Raw genomic sequence first — 17,420 nt, forward strand, 5'->3', positions numbered from 1 at the left:
TTTATATCTCTTGTACAGTTCTTGAAGTCTTGTTTGACCCTGAACTTTGGTCAAGACTATATGATAGCTGAAAACTAAACATGTTCCGTTTTCATACAAAAACTGTTACGAAGAGATATGATTAAGAATGCAAAATGATTTCAACACGTCTCCATAAAAGAAAGCTGCACCGAAATCAGCTGTTCAATTGCCTCTAGAAGACTGAAAAGTTTCATCGAAATGCCTCAATATTTTATTTTATTTTCTAATTGAAACGAAAAAGCTCGCATCCCAGCTGTAAAGGTGTGTTTTCGTCTTATATATTTTAGTGCGAATATGCGCTTTTTTTTTGCTCATGCAGACCAACGGTACATTCGGCGACTTTTAACCTCGGCACATGACGAATGCAAATGTTCCGGACAGTTGGATTATAAATAAAAACAGACATGTTGAAATGTACAGGATTGCACTTTTATATAACATACATATAAAATTATGTTATATGCTTTAGGTTTTGTGGATAGGAAGTTGGTATTCGAATTAGAAAATATCGGTTCGGTTTTAACAAGAAATCCTATGAAAGCGCGAGGAAGAAAATGGGCATGAAACGTAATACATAAAGTAAATGTATTCGAGTTATTTTGCTTTGATTTGCTTAAAAAGTGCATGCATTATTTTGCTTTAAAACCCTATATCAAATATGTTAAGCTTAAGGTAGCGCACCTCTAATGGGCACATATCTAAATATAATCTAAGTAATTATTTTCTTAATCAGCATCATTTCACTAAACTACATGCAAATGTGTAGGTAGGCTTTCCATGCTTTTTTAAAAAATATACCGATTTTTTCAAAACCACCCCACGCTCGGCTTTTGTCCAGTTTATTTTCACCCCTGGGGTATATAAAAGTTCCATAATTCATTCAAATTTCCAAATATGGGCATGCAGTTGGTGTGTACAGATGCTGTAAAGGTATTTAAAGATTAAACAAGATGAAATAAGTATTCTTTTACAGACATTTATTTTTTACAAATTTTTATCTTTGGAAGAGCGCCATGAAATGTAAGTGATTTCAGCCAAGTAAAAATTGGGTCGGTTAAAAACAAAGTGTCATAAAATTCAAAATAGTATCATTTAAGTCATATTTTAAACTTAGTTTTTATAGAAACACTATATACAGCAAAAATACCAAGAAATATACAGATTTACCGTTTACTTTTTGAAATAAAAATAAAAATGCAACATGCATGGTTCGTATTTTCAACAGTAAATCACCCAATTTCGCCATAACGTTGTTTTAATTTTAATAATTGAAGAATGTGCATAAAAATTGCAACATATTTAACAATAAATATAGCTTATATGCCATATTTAATCAAATTACGTTAGAAAATAAATAAAACGCGTCGCAAAAAAGTATACGTCGTCGGCAGGATTCGAACCTGCGCGGGAATATCCCAAAAGATTTCTAGTCTATCGCCTTAACCACTAGGCTACGGCACCTAATAGTAGGCTCTTCAACCTTCGAAGAAATCGCGGGAAATCATTAGAGGTGCGCTACCTTAAATAAGGAATAATGAGGAAAGGAACCCTACTAGGCTAGCTATCGTTCCAATCCAAGAAAATTTAGATGCGTTTATGTATGTTGTAAAACACTTTGTTGAATAAATATGTTTAAACTAAATAAGGAATAAGGAACTGTTCCTATTCCTTATTGGAATAAGGAATAAGGAACTAGGAAAAAGGAACCAACTTACTCTCCATTATTTTCTGAAGGGTGTCCGCCTATTTCGCCGCCCTATAAATCTTCGTATGGTACCAGTGATTAACGTCATTCTATAATACTGTGAAAATAAGACAATAGCGTGCATTAGCATGTTTGTATGTATTGAACTCAAACAACACGTTTATTATTGTCCTGATTTAATAGTATTAATTAAAGAATACAGAGAAACGGTAATTCTTAATTTTTAACTAATGGCAATCACCGCATCTTTTTGGACACTGGGTGTGGTGTTGCGCAGTAGAACAAGTCGTCAGCAGAGAACAGACGAAAGAGAGATCCGCACATTTGGAATGGGTAGTGCGATGGGTAGTATGATGGGTAGTGTGATGATAGGTAGTCGTGGTGGTGGGGCGAGCAGTAGTTGTTGTTGCCGCTGAAATAGTAACACTCGAAAATACATATTTTGTCGATAAAGTGAAACTTGCCAAGATTTGTTACACTCGTCATTATTTCATCAATATGCATTCGCTCAAGACTGGTTAAAATGCTATGTGTACTTTTCATATTGCCCTATTCATATCAATTATGACGTACCAGGTTCACAGTCCGTCTCTCTCATCGTCTGTCTTAGCTGTATCAGTCATAACTCTGACATATTGATTGATTTTAAAAGAATTATCCACTTATTTCCACAATCATATGACGATGTGTAGCGTGTAAAACCAATATCATATCTTTGACGACACACTAAGTGGCAAAATGTTAAATAAGGCTACGGCACATCTTGAACATTCCTGTCTCAGCCATTATATTGAATATATGATGGATTTTAAAAACAAAATGCCATAAATCGAATGCAAAATATGACGACGTGTCGCGTGTAAACCATGCCTCCCCACTTTACTGGTTAATTTCACACTTGAAGTTCAAATATCAAATATGGCAATGAAACAGCATGTCCTCTCTGAAACTTTTTTTTATTTTTAAAATAACGTTCCACTCAATACCACCATGAGGAGACAACATATGGTGTGTAACACCTGTCTCCCTACCTCAGACTTCAAGGTCTTACTTAATGTTAAAATTTCAAATTTTGCCGTCAAACGCCATGTCCTGGCTGTTACTTTGTCATTCATACTTAAATTAGCAATAACTCACTTCAAATGAACAAACATGAAGACTGATGTTCGCGTTTATCGTCTACTTGAATACCTCAAAGGTCAGGGTCACACTTAGAGGTCAAACGTCAATTTTGGCAATAAACAGCCTGTTTGTGACGTAAAAGATAATGAGAGAAAAAGTGTAATGTGGGACCATCCGTTCCCTTTGATTATTTGATAATGTTTGTTTACATCACAATTTCGTTATGAGTATGTTAAATGCTTACATTTGTATAAAATTGCTAAGTGAGCTGGTTTTGTCTGATATAAGGTTTTTGTTCCATTAAATGACGTTTCTAGTTGGTACCCTTTGTATGTCATAATAAATATTTGTCCATTATGTATGAATATTTATAACCGCGTTGTGGGAATTATAAACACATTACAAATATATTCGTATAATGACGTAATATGATTTGGATGTTACATACGGATGTTGCAACGGTCTGTATCACAGCAGCTGGTGTGGACCGTGCTCGAACTTCGACCAACCATCAGCTCGTTATTGTGAGGAATGCACAGCTGTTAATACAAATCGATTTATAAAGTTATCATTTGCATTGATCAAACAATAATATCGATACGTCGTCGTTACATGGTTGTATATCATAACCGTCATGATGATGATCATCATCTTTCCTGTTACTGGTCCAGCTCTTTTTTCGACGGCCTCGATGGCAACTTTGTTTATATTGGTCTTTAGTACAGTCTTGCCCAGCGAGTCCAAACCAAGCCTATTTTCGCCATTTGATGGTTGCCAGAAAGGACTTTTGAAGGCCAAAACGTGTTGCTGTCATGTTCTAGACAAACTAATTACTACATACTCATGAGGTTGTTGAGTTCACTGCCTGTGCAAAACATGAGGTAAATGTCATCATTGAATGTCAGCTTCGTTAAATGTTCGCAACAGATAGATAAAGAGAGGTGGTTGTCTTGGAAAGTTGCCGGCATTATCTTTTCAGGAAGAAGGTTAAACAGGACGGGGGTCATCAGACATCCCTGACGGACACCCACTGATGTCTTACATAAGTCAACAGTTTGTATTTTGAGCAGTACAGTGCTGCTTGCTTTTCCATAGAGTTCTTTGAAGACCTGCACCAGCTCTTCATCAATGTTGAACCCTCTCAACGCCTGCCAGCAATCACGCCAACGGGGGTCGAGAGCTTTGTTTAAATCGACGAAGTTGTGGAGGAGAAAACGTTGGCTTTGAAGGTCTTTCTCCATGATAACTCTGCAGAAGATATGTTTAACTGGTTCTCCCCAGATTTTAAGCAAGCATACTCTTTTGCCACCTGTTTCTCGTACTTTCAATCGGAATAAGATGATGTTAGCATGAGTTATCTGGGACCTCTGATGTTTATAGTTTTTATGTTGTGCAGTTATTCTCACAAAGCTAATGGTTGCCGTTTTTCTTAAGGGGGAAGAACGGAGATTTGGTATGCTCCTTTATCACATCTTATCCTCCTAGATCTTCTAGCAAAGTGCCTTCATTGGTGCAGTTGTAGTCGCTTCCAATTCTTTATTATCTCGTAAGGGACACTCCCGCAGATTATCCCGCCGTCCGACTGTGCACTGCCTCCTCCGTCTCAGCCTGAATTGTTGAAGGAATTCCGTCGTCCGCTTCTGGTATGGTCGTCGTTCTGAAGATGACTTGATTATAGCGGATCTTTTTAGGAGTCGATGCAGTATACCATCCATCTGTTTAGGACCTCGGAACTTTTTGTCAGAGTGTTCCAGTCAACGTCTTTTAAAACTCTGGCCTCAGGCAAAGTGATCTTCGTGACGGTCTTGAGGATGATGTTGGCCTTCCTCAGCTGCATGTTATCATCTGCTTGTCAAAATTGATATATCGCCACTGATTCTATTCCTCCTTAGCATCCTCCTTTCTTACCTCCATGTTAGCCTCCTGGTATTCTGTCCTAGTTTTTAGGCTGGCAACCTTCTTATGCCTGAGCTTTTTTTCTTTTGTCACAGAGGTCCATGATCAAAATCGTCAACCATGCTTTGTTCTTTGTTCTGTCCCTCCCAGGAACTTACTCGGCCGATGATAGCAGTATTGCCTTGAAGTTGTTGGTTATGGTTTCGGACTTCACAGTTTCTCCATTTTAAATCTAATGCGATTGCTCTTGGTGATGCACTTGATCTCAAACTTCAGCTTGATTGTGGTAAGCACTTAGTCAAAGTCATTCCCGATTTCTGCGCCAAGAAACATTTTGTAATCGAATTGTTATTGCTGGCCTTGACACTTAACGTTGCCAGTAAGATATCGATCTGGTTTTGTACTTGCCCGATTGGAGCATGCCATGTTGCTGTTCTGGACGGTCTTTGTGGTTGCATCGTGTTATCCCGTGTTTACCTGCTGCATGACGGTGATGTTGTGATGTTTCGCTGACAAGTTTGAAAATGAGCCTGCTGTAAAATAGGGTACATTTGATGCCGCTGTTGACTTTCTCTTTCATCAGGATGCAAGCAAATCCGTGTCGATGAATAAAATCCATCATGTTAAAACATATCTTGCTCCCTTCGTCTGTGGATGTTTTTCCTAGCTATCTGACCTTGGCTAGTTCGATGATGTCACAGTGGTAGCATTTCAGCTTGTGACTCATTTCATGGACCTTGCCATGCGCATAGTGTCCTGTCGTAGCATTTTCCTATGGTGGTTGCCTTTGTTGGAAACTTGATCGGTGGATTTGCTCATGTATCTTACTTCTCATATCTACACTATAGACTGGGAGAGGAATGCGCGGTCGTTTATAATGCGGGCTCGACCGATCCGTCTTTGTCTTCTGCTGTTTTGTCGTCATAATTTCCTCTAAATGGCATTGAGTCAATCTTAGCAGCGCCCGTCCCCTTTTAAAGAACTTAGAGATGGTCGTACGAAAGTTGTCATTACTAACATGATCACAAAAAGAAAGTATTTTTATTAAGCGTTTACTTAAGGCCCAATGGGCATATCGGGAAATTATAAGTCCTTGTGGTCCTCGATCTATATTTTGTTCATAAGTAAAAGTAATTCGAACATGTTTTTAAAATTAAGAAGTATACATAAAATTGTATCCATTACGTCTTTTGGCATGCATCCCGCGTGGAATCCATGAGAAGCGTCGAAGTCAAAGACTTCCATCACGTAACAAGCCTGAAAAAACACGTTTGTAAATTGCTTGTGTAACTGCTCGAAAAAAAACGACAAACATAAGTACATCGCATTTATCCAAATCATATTGGTCAGTAAATTATACCAAAATATAACATATAAGCGAGAAATGAAACGTAAATTTACGTTTACCATGTTTTTACTAATCCATTAAACCCGTTTTAAAATTAAAGGCTCACAAAAGGTGACAAATCCAATTAATATGCATATAAACTGGTCTATTTTTTACCGGATTTCAGTTACTCTTGCATTATAATAATAATAACACAGCTTAAGTGCAACGTTGTGAAGAATTATGAAAGATATACCCGTTTCATAATTGGAAGAAATGTTTACAGCTTTGTAGCCTCAAAGCGGAGACGTATGCTAAAAATAGCCGAAATACAATTCAATTTAAATTCTATTTTAAACAACTTTTTACCAGCAGAAAGTAACTTATTACATCAATACAAACGATTTAACGATTTAGAAGAGACCTACTTTGTGAGTGATACCGGAAAACGTTGAAAAGCAACGATATATTGTTGGTGACCGGAGCGCTTGCTCTATCCCGAGTAAACAGCGATGTAAATAAACTGATTGTTTGTAAACACAATTGACTTGGAGGACACTGTATTTTGAGCTCAAAACAAGCTGTATTGCTCATGTTTTATGGTAATGTCAAATAGCATATATATATATATATATATATATATATATATATATATATATATATATATATATTGTTTTTTGATAACCTTTATAAATTAAATATGCAAAAAATATTTAAAAATCGGTAATAATTACGGATAGTCACCTTTTATGAGCCTTTAATAACTACATATCCTTTCATTAGGAAACACAAAATCAGAGAATGCTTCACAAAAGCAGAATGTCATATGCATTTACTTCATGAAGGAAATATTTATAACAGAAACGCAAATTTGCCTACACTGATATTTTACCACGGGTTTATATGGGTTTCACTTACCTCGCTTACTTGACACATGGTCGTCGCCCTGCATTCCGACAAGCTCCTCACCAGGGTGGGGCACGAGTAACACTCCACCGCTGAAATTCATAATATGGAGCAGAACTGGTCGACAGATAGAATCCTGTCAAACACAAATTCAAGGATGCACGCAGTTTTCGTAGCAGAAGGAGATTTATGCACAATGGGACTCTATGTGATTAGCAGAAATATGCAGAATTAAATGACAAAACCTGAAAAGGGACAGCACGGCCTCTATCACAAATGAAAAACTGCAGGACGGCAGGAAAACTGATGAAGTTACTTTTCAAGATACAACTATTGTCAACGATCAGAATTCGAGAATAGCTGAATTGTATAAATATTTGGAATATTTTCATGTAATTAGAGGAGGAACGGACAAAAAAGATGCTGGTTTGCAACCACAGTCAAACAGTTATACCAACGATTTAATGAGGAATTATGATCAGAGGTGTTTCAATAAGATAAACAAACTTTCTTTAATACTCACTAGTGCGCCATTTACAAGAGCAGTTCTACTATTTTCACTGTTATGGGCTATATAGGTTACAAACAATACTGTTGTTTATACGGGCTTCACTTTCTTTCACACATGCCAGTTTCGTCAATTGTGAGATCATTTCATTATACTTACTGTTTAACTTTACTGCTACAAAATCATACAACAAACTACGATGATTCTTATAGGTCAATCATAAAACGGCTACTTCTTTTTAAACAATTAATACTACAACTATTTTTTTCTTATACTAATTGTAGTTTCTATTGGTACAACTTGTAAATCTCCCAGCATACAAAAGAAATTGAACGGGAATTATAAGTATTCAAATGTTTAAATTAAAGTTATTTTGAATGTATCAAAATGTAACCCTTTTAATATCCGTTAAAGTAACGACCGTTTCAACATTTAAAATGCTACATGTAATTATCTTCAATGTTTTCAATATTTCCACTTCTTTTGTTATACAAAAAACCACTCAAACATTTAACTCAGAAAACATGATGACATGTTTGTTTTGCATGTTAAGTTATATATATTTAATAACAATTTTATAATAAACTTACAATTCTAATTAAAATTTAAATTCGGATCGAAAAATTCGGATCTTGCAAACACAAGTATATACAAATAATATATCACATGATCAAAATGTATTTATTTCTTAAGGGGTGTTGCTGCAGTTTTGCTGATTTTTTTCCATCAAATAAATTGTGTCCAAAATTTATATTTAAGATATATATACAAATACTATATGAAAAATGAAATTAAAACATAGGGTCACCGGCCTAGTTTTGATTTTATTCACCATTATATAACATGTACTTTTTCAATGAAACTGAAAAATCTCTAAATTGCGTAAAACTAATTAACAACTTATAAAATTGGCAACATATAGATATTATATAAGCTAAGATACATCGTTTAATTACATCACAGACTATCAATATCATGGAGTACACAAGTTAAATTAAAGAAAAAAAAATGTAATTTTTATGTCACCCAAAAATCGTCATTTTTTATTATTGTAACCACATACATGGAATTTACATTTTTTGTGTCTAATAGATTCTGTGAAACTGCTCAAATATGTTCATCTACGTATTGCCATCATAAAACACAAATAAAAAAGGTCACCGCACTTTTAACAGAGTTTTTTTTAACATTCCCTACCGTCTACGTCAAATGTTACAAGGGCTGTTTGTAAAACATGCATGCCCCCCATATGGGCTGTCAGTTATAGTGGCAGCCATTGTGTGAATACGTGTTTTGTCACTGTGACCTTGACCTTTGACCTAATGTAAGTTATCATCCGGAAACCATTGTACTATTTCGAGTCACTGTGACCTTGACCTTTGACCTAGTGACCTGAAAATCAATAGGGGTCATCTGCCTGTCATGACCAAGGAGGGAGTAAGAGGGGGGTATAATGTGGGGTGTGGTAATTAATTAGATGTTAAAAAAAAAATTGGGGGGGGGGCGGGGGAGGGGGGGGGGGGGTAGGGGGGGTGGGGGTGAAAGGGGGGTAATATGTGGTGTGTGGTAATTTATAAGTTGTTTAAAATAAAAATTAAAATAAATTTTGGGGTGGGTGGGGGTGGGGGGTATAATGTGGGATGTGGTAATTTATAAGATGTTTAAAAAAAATTATTTTTTTGAGGGGGGGTGGGGAGGTGGTGGGTAGGGGGAGTGAGAGGGGGGTATAATGTGGTGTGTGGTAATTCATTAGATGTTTAAAAAAATGTTTTTTTTTTGGGGGGGGTGGGGGGGGGGTAGGGGGGTGAGGGTGAGAGGGGGGTATAATGTGGGGTGTGGTAATTAATAAGATGTTTAAAAAAAAATGGGGGGTGGGGGGGGTAGGGAGGGTGGTAATTTCTTAGATGTTTAAAATAAAAAAAATAAAAAAAAAATTGTGGGGGGTGGGGGGTCTAATGTGGGGTGTGGTCCTTAATAAGATGTTTAAAAAAAAATTAAGGGGGGATGGGGGGTGGGGGGGGGGTAGGGGAAGTGAGAGGGGGGTCTAATGTGTGGTGTGGTAATTTATTAGATGTTTAAAAAAAATTTTATTTTTATTTTTTGGGGGGTTGGGGGGTGGGAGGAAGGGGGTGGGGGTGAGAGGGGGGTATAATGTGAGGTGTGGTGAGTTATTAGATGTTTAAAAAAAATTGGGGGTTGGGGGGTGGGGGGGTAGGGGGGAGTGAGAGGGGGGTATAATGTGATGTGTGATGTTGTTTTTAAAAGATATTTCAGTCATGGCAACCTTTTAAACAAAGTCAACTGTTTTTGACGGCGCATTAGTGATATTTTTCCAACTAAGTTTCTGTGTATACGGTTTTATCATATTTAGTCGTATGTTTATAACTATATTTCTGTTATATTTTAAACACAAAAAATACTGTTTCAGCCGAGTTTTGATTTTCTAATGGTTCATTTTGTAATTATATCAGAACGTATGTTTAACAATCACCGTTGGTATTCATGGGCTAAACACCCTCGACTGCTGGACTTTAAGATCGCAAATAATGTTCTTAGTTCACTTACGGCATCTTCAACAGAATCGTTTACAGGCGAGCTCAGCGAGACTGTCGTCGAGGCAGATGTCTGGTTTGCTTTGTTGCATCTTTTGACAGGCCAGCGTGTCGATGTCCTCACACGGCTTTGTCGTCGTTGTCAGGAACATCGTCGTCGTCTGTGGCGGCAGCGTGGAGCCTGGATCATATATATCTGAGGTCGGTTTGCGTGTTCGTGATTGGACTATTATATGTGCAACAAGATCCTTAGTCCGATCGTTCGTTAACAGGTACAAACAAAACAATCGCCAAATTATGCCTTATAAGTAATAACTAACGCAATTTGTAATTTTTTAGAGAAACATTTAATAGGGATAAAACTATAAAGAACGGGGAATGTGTTTCAAAAGCAACTTTGAAATACTTGTGTGGCTGATCCTGGTCTAAAGAACGTGCGTCACTAAAAAACGAATTAAGTTTACGCAATTTAAGAGCTATTCTACATTTTCCACAGTATTCGAGGCACGCCGATTCAGCAATCGCCGTTCCGCAGAGGCCCGGTTGTGTTGCATGCATGCGCACGCACGCCTGAGTGTCCAAGTCTGCGCATTCGTTCTGGCTATGGACGGAAGATATCAGCAACATAATACAGCAGGTAATCACGAACGGCGTCGACATACTTCTTGTTGTTCCTGAAGAAACAAAATATCGCGAAATTCGCTCGTGACTTTTCCATGTTTATCGAAAAGTTGTCGAAAATGTGAAACTTCACGTATATAACATAGAAATATGAACGGTTTTAATATAACAATAAAATATAATGACATCTTTAAAGCACGAACAAAATTGTTAAAACTATGTTTCAAACGGCCGATCGTGTTGAATTGAATTGCGTTGTCCTTCAGACCGTCCCTCACTCCCTCAGTCCGTCCCTCTGTCACAAACATTTTGGGTATGTATCTCAGAAACTATATTAGATATCAACTTATACATGATATATACTACATGGATGTATGCGTGTGTGTGTGTGTGTGTGTGTGTGTGTGTGTGTGTGTGCGTGCGTGCGTGCGTGCGTGTGTGCGTGCGTGTGTGTGTGTGTGTGTTACGGTGTTAGGGTGGGTATATAACTGTGAATGAACAATCTTTTTTGGGGGAAGGGAATTTCATAGTATGCCTGCTTCATTCTGCATCGTAGCTAGGCGCACACGCCGAGGTCTCCAATAGGAATATGTATGTATGTTTGTTTGTCTGTGTATCTGGTTGTTCACACATATGTTTCTCCTATATATACACTTTCGCAAATAAGAGTTATTTTCATTTGTAGTTTTTGTATGATGAAACTTTTAAGGGCTATATCTCAGATAAAAGGTTTCAGTATAAAATTGCATGTGTGTGTTGAAGGAAATGAGAAGGAGTGCCAATCCACACTTTCTTGAGTAAGATAAACTGACAGTTGTTGTAATTATATGCTATAACTTTTTAGGGCTATATCTCAGATACTATAACATAAAACTTCATTGGTGTATATATCAATGAGGAGAATTGCCTTGCACAAGAACTATAACCCTTTACTTTAAGAAAGAATTATTTCCCTTTGTTTGTTCTGTAATATAATATATCTGAGATAAAGTATATAGATAATAATCATGAGAATTGCAGTGCATACAAACAATAACTATACACTTAATTAGTTTGTTTAGGATTATACCGTATATCATGGGATTTGCGACCATCTATCAACAAAATTTATTTGGCTGGGTATATTATTCCAATGAATTTTCTCTGTCATTCCTTATATGGCTTTATGTATTGAGTTTGAAATTCTGTTTTCTAAGGAACATGGTTATCGTTTAAAAGAAGTGAACATTCTTCAAGATTGTTATGTTACACTAATAAGTTCAGCCATTTTGGGTAATAAAATAAGACAAAACAACCAATGCATTTTGGTAAAAACGTTAACAAAAATAAGCAATCACATACCACGACCGTCCTGTTATATGTCCAAGTGCTTTAGAATTTGAGCTGGCTTCGTGTACGTTTTTAGCGGGGTTAGATGGATGCTATCACACTGAAGATAAGACGGCACGATTTTGAAAGTGTTAAAGTCACACTGACGATTTGTTACCGGTAGTATGCGATAAAAACGTTACAGTTATAAGGCCTTGCTCACAACTTTTAGTTATGTTTTAAGATTCAAACTAGGCAAGTGTTTTAGGATCAAAATTAGCCCAGTTGACTTCAATAACAAAATACATGGTCATATAGTAATTTATGTATTGCATTAATGACAACCCTCAAAGGTTCTTATTCACATTGTTCATAAGCCACTAAACAACAATTGGGTATGGACGCAGATGACAAAAATATCATGCCAGTTTATTATTTCCTTTTGTATCACAAACGGTTAAGTTGATTTTGAATCCAGTTTTCGATAAGTTTCCATTAAGTAAATTAATGTACACACGAAAAAAAAAAGTACAAAGAAAGCAACTTTTCTAAGATCATACTATCCATGAACATTAATACTTTTGGAAAGTGATCAATATTTACCGTAGATATCTCAGAGGCATGTGCGTCTGAAAGTGAGATACATGTAGGTATCTTACAAGTTATAACACTCTAAGTTCAAAAAGCTCAACGAGTATCTATTTGACACATACTTGTGATATTCACCTTCAAAGTTGGGAAAACAAACACGTTTATGTGTTTATTGAATTACATAACTCTAAATGTTCTCCGTTAATATGTATACGCATTTTGATACAATGAATTAAATACTAGTCGTAAGGCTTTCAAAAGGAAAATAAAACAAAGAGTTAAAGAATCCATGCACGCATCCACCTCATAATGACGTTTCGTTATTATCCTTTCATACGTTTTACTATTTTTTAATCTCAGTTGTAATGAAATATTTGATTTTTGAAATATACTATAAGATATTAGAGATTGGTTCATGTAAGGCAATTATGTTAACCAGCCTTTTCTAATAAGTGACTAATTACAAACGATTTGACATAAAAAAAATACCGTTAACTACAAAAGATTCCCCTTCATGCTCTGTTAATATAGTTTTTTATTTGTAATCACTTTAATACTAATACCATTGGAGTTGGTAAAAACAAACAAAAGAGCAATGACACTGTAAAAACTAAAACAGTTATGGTCCTTGAACTCTGAACATCCTCTCAAATCCTTATCTTTAATTTCACGTACATTTGAATGTTTTGATTTATATTCGACACAAGAAGTAGACAGACGGACAGATGAAACGCACATACATGATGACATTACACGACAGGAAAAGTTAAGTCCTCAACTAACAGTAAATACAATAATGGATTGTTTTTTGTACCAGACTATTACACTTCCGTTATAAGTAAAAGAACATGTTAAATCTATTTGTTAACATACACCATATTGGAATCATTTAGTTTGTAAAACAAAATATACATACATAAAATAGTTTTGAAATGGAAAAACGTAAAAACAGTTTTCAAAACAGGAATTAATTCTTCACTCAATTTTTGTTAAACAACTGGGCCTAAGAACCTAGGTCGATCACCTAATACATGTAGAAACCAGTCTGTTATGTACAGATTATGTGATGTTTGTGAAATAACTGTGGAATTTATATAGCATTTCAACGTATCACACATGCTTGATGAAGTATAAGACAGTATAAGCACACATTTATGTTTTAACTATGAACAAGTAACCACAAAATGGGGCCTATTTTGATCCCATGAGCATGATTTGAAAAAAAAAACGGTTATTTAATGTATAAGTATTATAAATCATGCGACTTTGTACTTAGTTTTTATCAAAGGGACTTGATTGAACAAACTTAGAATTGGAGAATAATACAATTTGTCACACCAAATATAAAATCGAAACTCTTTCGGTTTCAGATAAGATGGTTTTAGTTCATCGCAATTTCATACACAAGTCTTCATAAATAACTTGGCCCCTGTTTTGACCCCATGGATATAATTCAATTAGAAAATAACCAACGGCAGAACTGGGCCATGCAAAAAAGCATGTGAAACTTTATCAACGTAAACTGGAAACTCACTTGATTCAAAAAGATTACACTGCACATGTTTACTAGAACCGCAAAAGGTTAAACATGATCAGAATGAATATGATGGTTGTAAGGATGGTATATTGCATCCCCCGTTCTTTAAGAAATTTAAGAAACCTTCTTTTGAGATAATGATGAAACACTTATAAATTAAATAATGTAACGTTCAAAGTCGTTGATGGGCCTTTAAATAGTAAGATGAAATTTTAATTTAAATCTTAATGTAATCTATTGCAAAACCAGTTGGGATTTTACGTATTGTAAAGGAACTATAATTAACTACAAAATAAACAAAAACGTGAAGACACTGTTCATTTCTCATAATTTCTCAGCAAAAAATGTATACATGACTAGTGTATTTGGATTTGACTAGATGAACGCACAAGGATTTCATAGTTTGTAAAGGATTTCAGAGTATCTAAATTCAATATCACAATGTGCGTATTACGATAGTACAAATTCGAGAAAATAATGCATTACTTCAATACACTTAACTAACACAAATATAAATATTACCAAATTATAGTTATTAATCAATGTCTTTATTTTGTACTACAATAAGGAAGGACAATATTGTGCATTTCACATATAACACATAGTCATTTAACCGTGTCGGTTTGCGAACTTCTGTGACCTCTCCCCGGCGTGTCTATGGTTTTGATCGATTTTGAACTAGCACTGTTTTCCTGATTCGGCGTAATCGATGGTAGTTTTGCTACAGTCTCTGATGGCGCTGTGGGTGCCGGCTTGTACACATCATAGTTTATTTTGATAATGTGTGGTTCTTCCTTTGTTTTCATTAACATGTCCGTGTTCCGGCGATATTCGCGCCCGATTCGCATGCCTTAACGATATGTGATCGTGGGACACTTTCACGTTCTATGAAGGTTTCCAGTCTTATGATGTTTTAGCTCTAATTGCGTCCACCGGCTAAATATTGTCCTTGCTCTTCGGGTATCGGTCGTAGTAGAATGTTTGATGATCACGAAATTCTAGCAACTTCGGTGTGACATTTTCACGGGTTGTTTTGGGTGGTCGCGCTGTTTGTTTCATAGGTATACTTGTTTTAGCGCGTCGACAATCCGATGTTGTCGCGGTTGTGTGTTTCTAACAGGGCTAAGTAGATGTCGTCCCCTGTTTCGCTACACGTTTTCATTAGAATTTCACGGTTGGTTTCGGAGAGGCCCTTTTTGTTGGTGCTTAGGTGACGACGTAATATAGCGGATGCCATATTTTTCGATGAATTCTCGCAATTCAGCATTGGTGAACTGTGGACCGTTTTCCGAGATTATTGTGCCAATGATTCCTTAACGATTCACGTTTTGCTTGAAGAGTTTTAAGATGAGGCTCGTTCTCTTTGCAATTATGCTTCTTCCATGAAGTTGGAGAAGTATTCTTCAATGATAAGCGATTTTTTTTTGTTATTTTTGAAATTTTTATTTTATAATAATATTATTATAATAATAATTTTAAAAGGCCTGAGGGAAAAAAATCGCACGAAACGCCTGATTTTGGTGGAAAATAAAAAAAAGTCTTAAAAAATTAATTTAACATCTTTTACTAATCTGGATAGGGTAAAATTAAATAATGAGATCGATTTGTTGTTTCAATTTTACTTATTTCAACAAATGAACCATTAATAGTTTTGCATTACTTCAAGAACAAATTATTTAAAACTCAGTGCTCAATTATTGAAAATACTGTTTTTTTCAAAATCCTGATCTGTTGCTCGGCAAATCTATAACCTTATTTTTAATTCTAACAAACATGTTAACTATCTATATGTAGTCCTTTCCCGAGATTTCCTTTCAAAATTTGGCTTTAAATACACTGTTTTGATACCTTTGAAAGTTTTTTTTTTTTCATTAAAATTTCGGACCGGTATTTTGCCCCCATTCCCAATGTAAAAGCAGTGGATATGGAATAAACAATTTTGCAATTAAAGGTTTCCAAAATAAAGCTTGTTTTTAGATCTCGCTTGGGGGAAAATTTCTGTCAGAGGAGATAAATACGTATAGGGGAAAGGGTCGAAATTCGGCGTGTCTCAAAGAAGGAAAAAAAGGAAGGTTATTGTTACCTTCGAGTTCGCATAAGTAAATTTCAACTTTGCTCCAGGGTAACTCAGGGCCTGGTTGGATGATCATAGGGTCATTTTCGATGCATAAGACAAGCACTACACATTCCTACACGATCTTCAATTGTGTTGTTTATGCCGATCTAACTCTCTCGTCCTCTTTTAAAAGATCATTACTCCTTAATGTGACTTATTTATTGCTTTCAACGTTTCTGCTTTCATTTCCTTCGGGATACACACGCGTTTCCCTCGGTAAGAACTCCGTTGTAGATTTATATTTCTTCGCGGTATTGCACAAATGAAACGGCTTTCCACGGGAACTTTGCACGTAGTTTTTGGCCATACTCGAATGATTGCATTTGCCAGCACTTTGAATTGTTCATCAGCTTGTGTTGCGCGTGCAATTTTGTAATGATTTGAACACTGCAGCGTGTGTATTATCATTATCAGTTCAAACCATAATTAAGGGAATCATCCCATCCAAGCAAGTATATACCTCTTGGAGTGTTCATTATCAGAAAATTAATGGAACGCTTGATATTTTATGCTAACACAGCAACGTTATATTTCCTTGCGCTTTCACTGCTGGCCAGCTGACAGCGCTAATAATCAATCTATCCTTGTGGTAGGCGCTGTCTTTTCAAATGTATTTCTGTTCCATGTTACATGACACTGCTGCTTGCAGCACTGTCGATTTCGAATTTCACTGTATTACACCCTATTTTCAAGTTTACGAGCCATTCATGGTTATTTGCACTCGATGTCACGATAATTATGTCGTTAAAATCCACATGCTCAAACTGGTTGAACATTTCGTCGACTTTGTCGTCTTCCTTTGCTTCCGTGTAGTTGACGCGTCGGTGACCCCAACGGCCCCGTTAGCAACGGTGGTTCCCCCGATGTCTTCAACGATTACTCGGTCTACGCCTGCAGCCACGCGCCCACCGTGTGATGCCCCCTCGTTGATTCGGTGCCCCACCCACTACGGGACAAAAAGTGGATGCCTTGAAATGGCTAAACTCGCTGCAATTGTCACACATTTTTTAAAGGCGAGACATAAGTTCATGTTTTATGCAACACTTGGTACAGTACTTGTGTTGCTTTAAGGGTTTTCATGTGTTCTGGCAATTTTGACTTGAGGGTTGTCACCCAATGATTAGATATAAGACGTGGTCAATTTATTTGGCTGCAAACCAGCACGTCAAGCTCGATGGTAAGAAGTGTCACTGGTATCTCCATCAGCCTT

The 17,420-nt window shown here is 36.3% G+C and overlaps 1 protein-coding gene across 6 annotated transcripts in view; it reads right to left on the reverse strand.

Annotated features, from left to right (window-relative positions):
- Positions 1-1,885: 1,885 nt before the first annotated feature.
- Positions 1,886-17,420, reverse strand: part of LOC127881935 (uncharacterized) — a 66,071-nt gene continuing 50,536 nt past the window's right edge. For 2 of the 6 annotated variants that reach the window (XM_052430173.1, XM_052430169.1), the window contains exon 7: positions 1,886-2,138. In XM_052430173.1, the coding sequence (XP_052286133.1) occupies positions 1,954-2,138 (185 nt within the window). In that variant the 3' untranslated portion in view covers positions 1,886-1,953. Of the gene's footprint in view, positions 2,139-3,296; positions 3,388-5,929; positions 6,002-6,989; positions 7,070-17,420 lie in introns of all 6 variants that reach the window. The other 4 variants (XM_052430175.1, XM_052430172.1, XM_052430171.1 and 1 more) reach the window with 4 other exon arrangements.

This window comes from Dreissena polymorpha, chromosome 5 (assembly GCF_020536995.1).
Source record: "Dreissena polymorpha isolate Duluth1 chromosome 5, UMN_Dpol_1.0, whole genome shotgun sequence".
NCBI classification, from domain to species: domain Eukaryota; kingdom Metazoa; phylum Mollusca; class Bivalvia; order Myida; family Dreissenidae; genus Dreissena; species Dreissena polymorpha.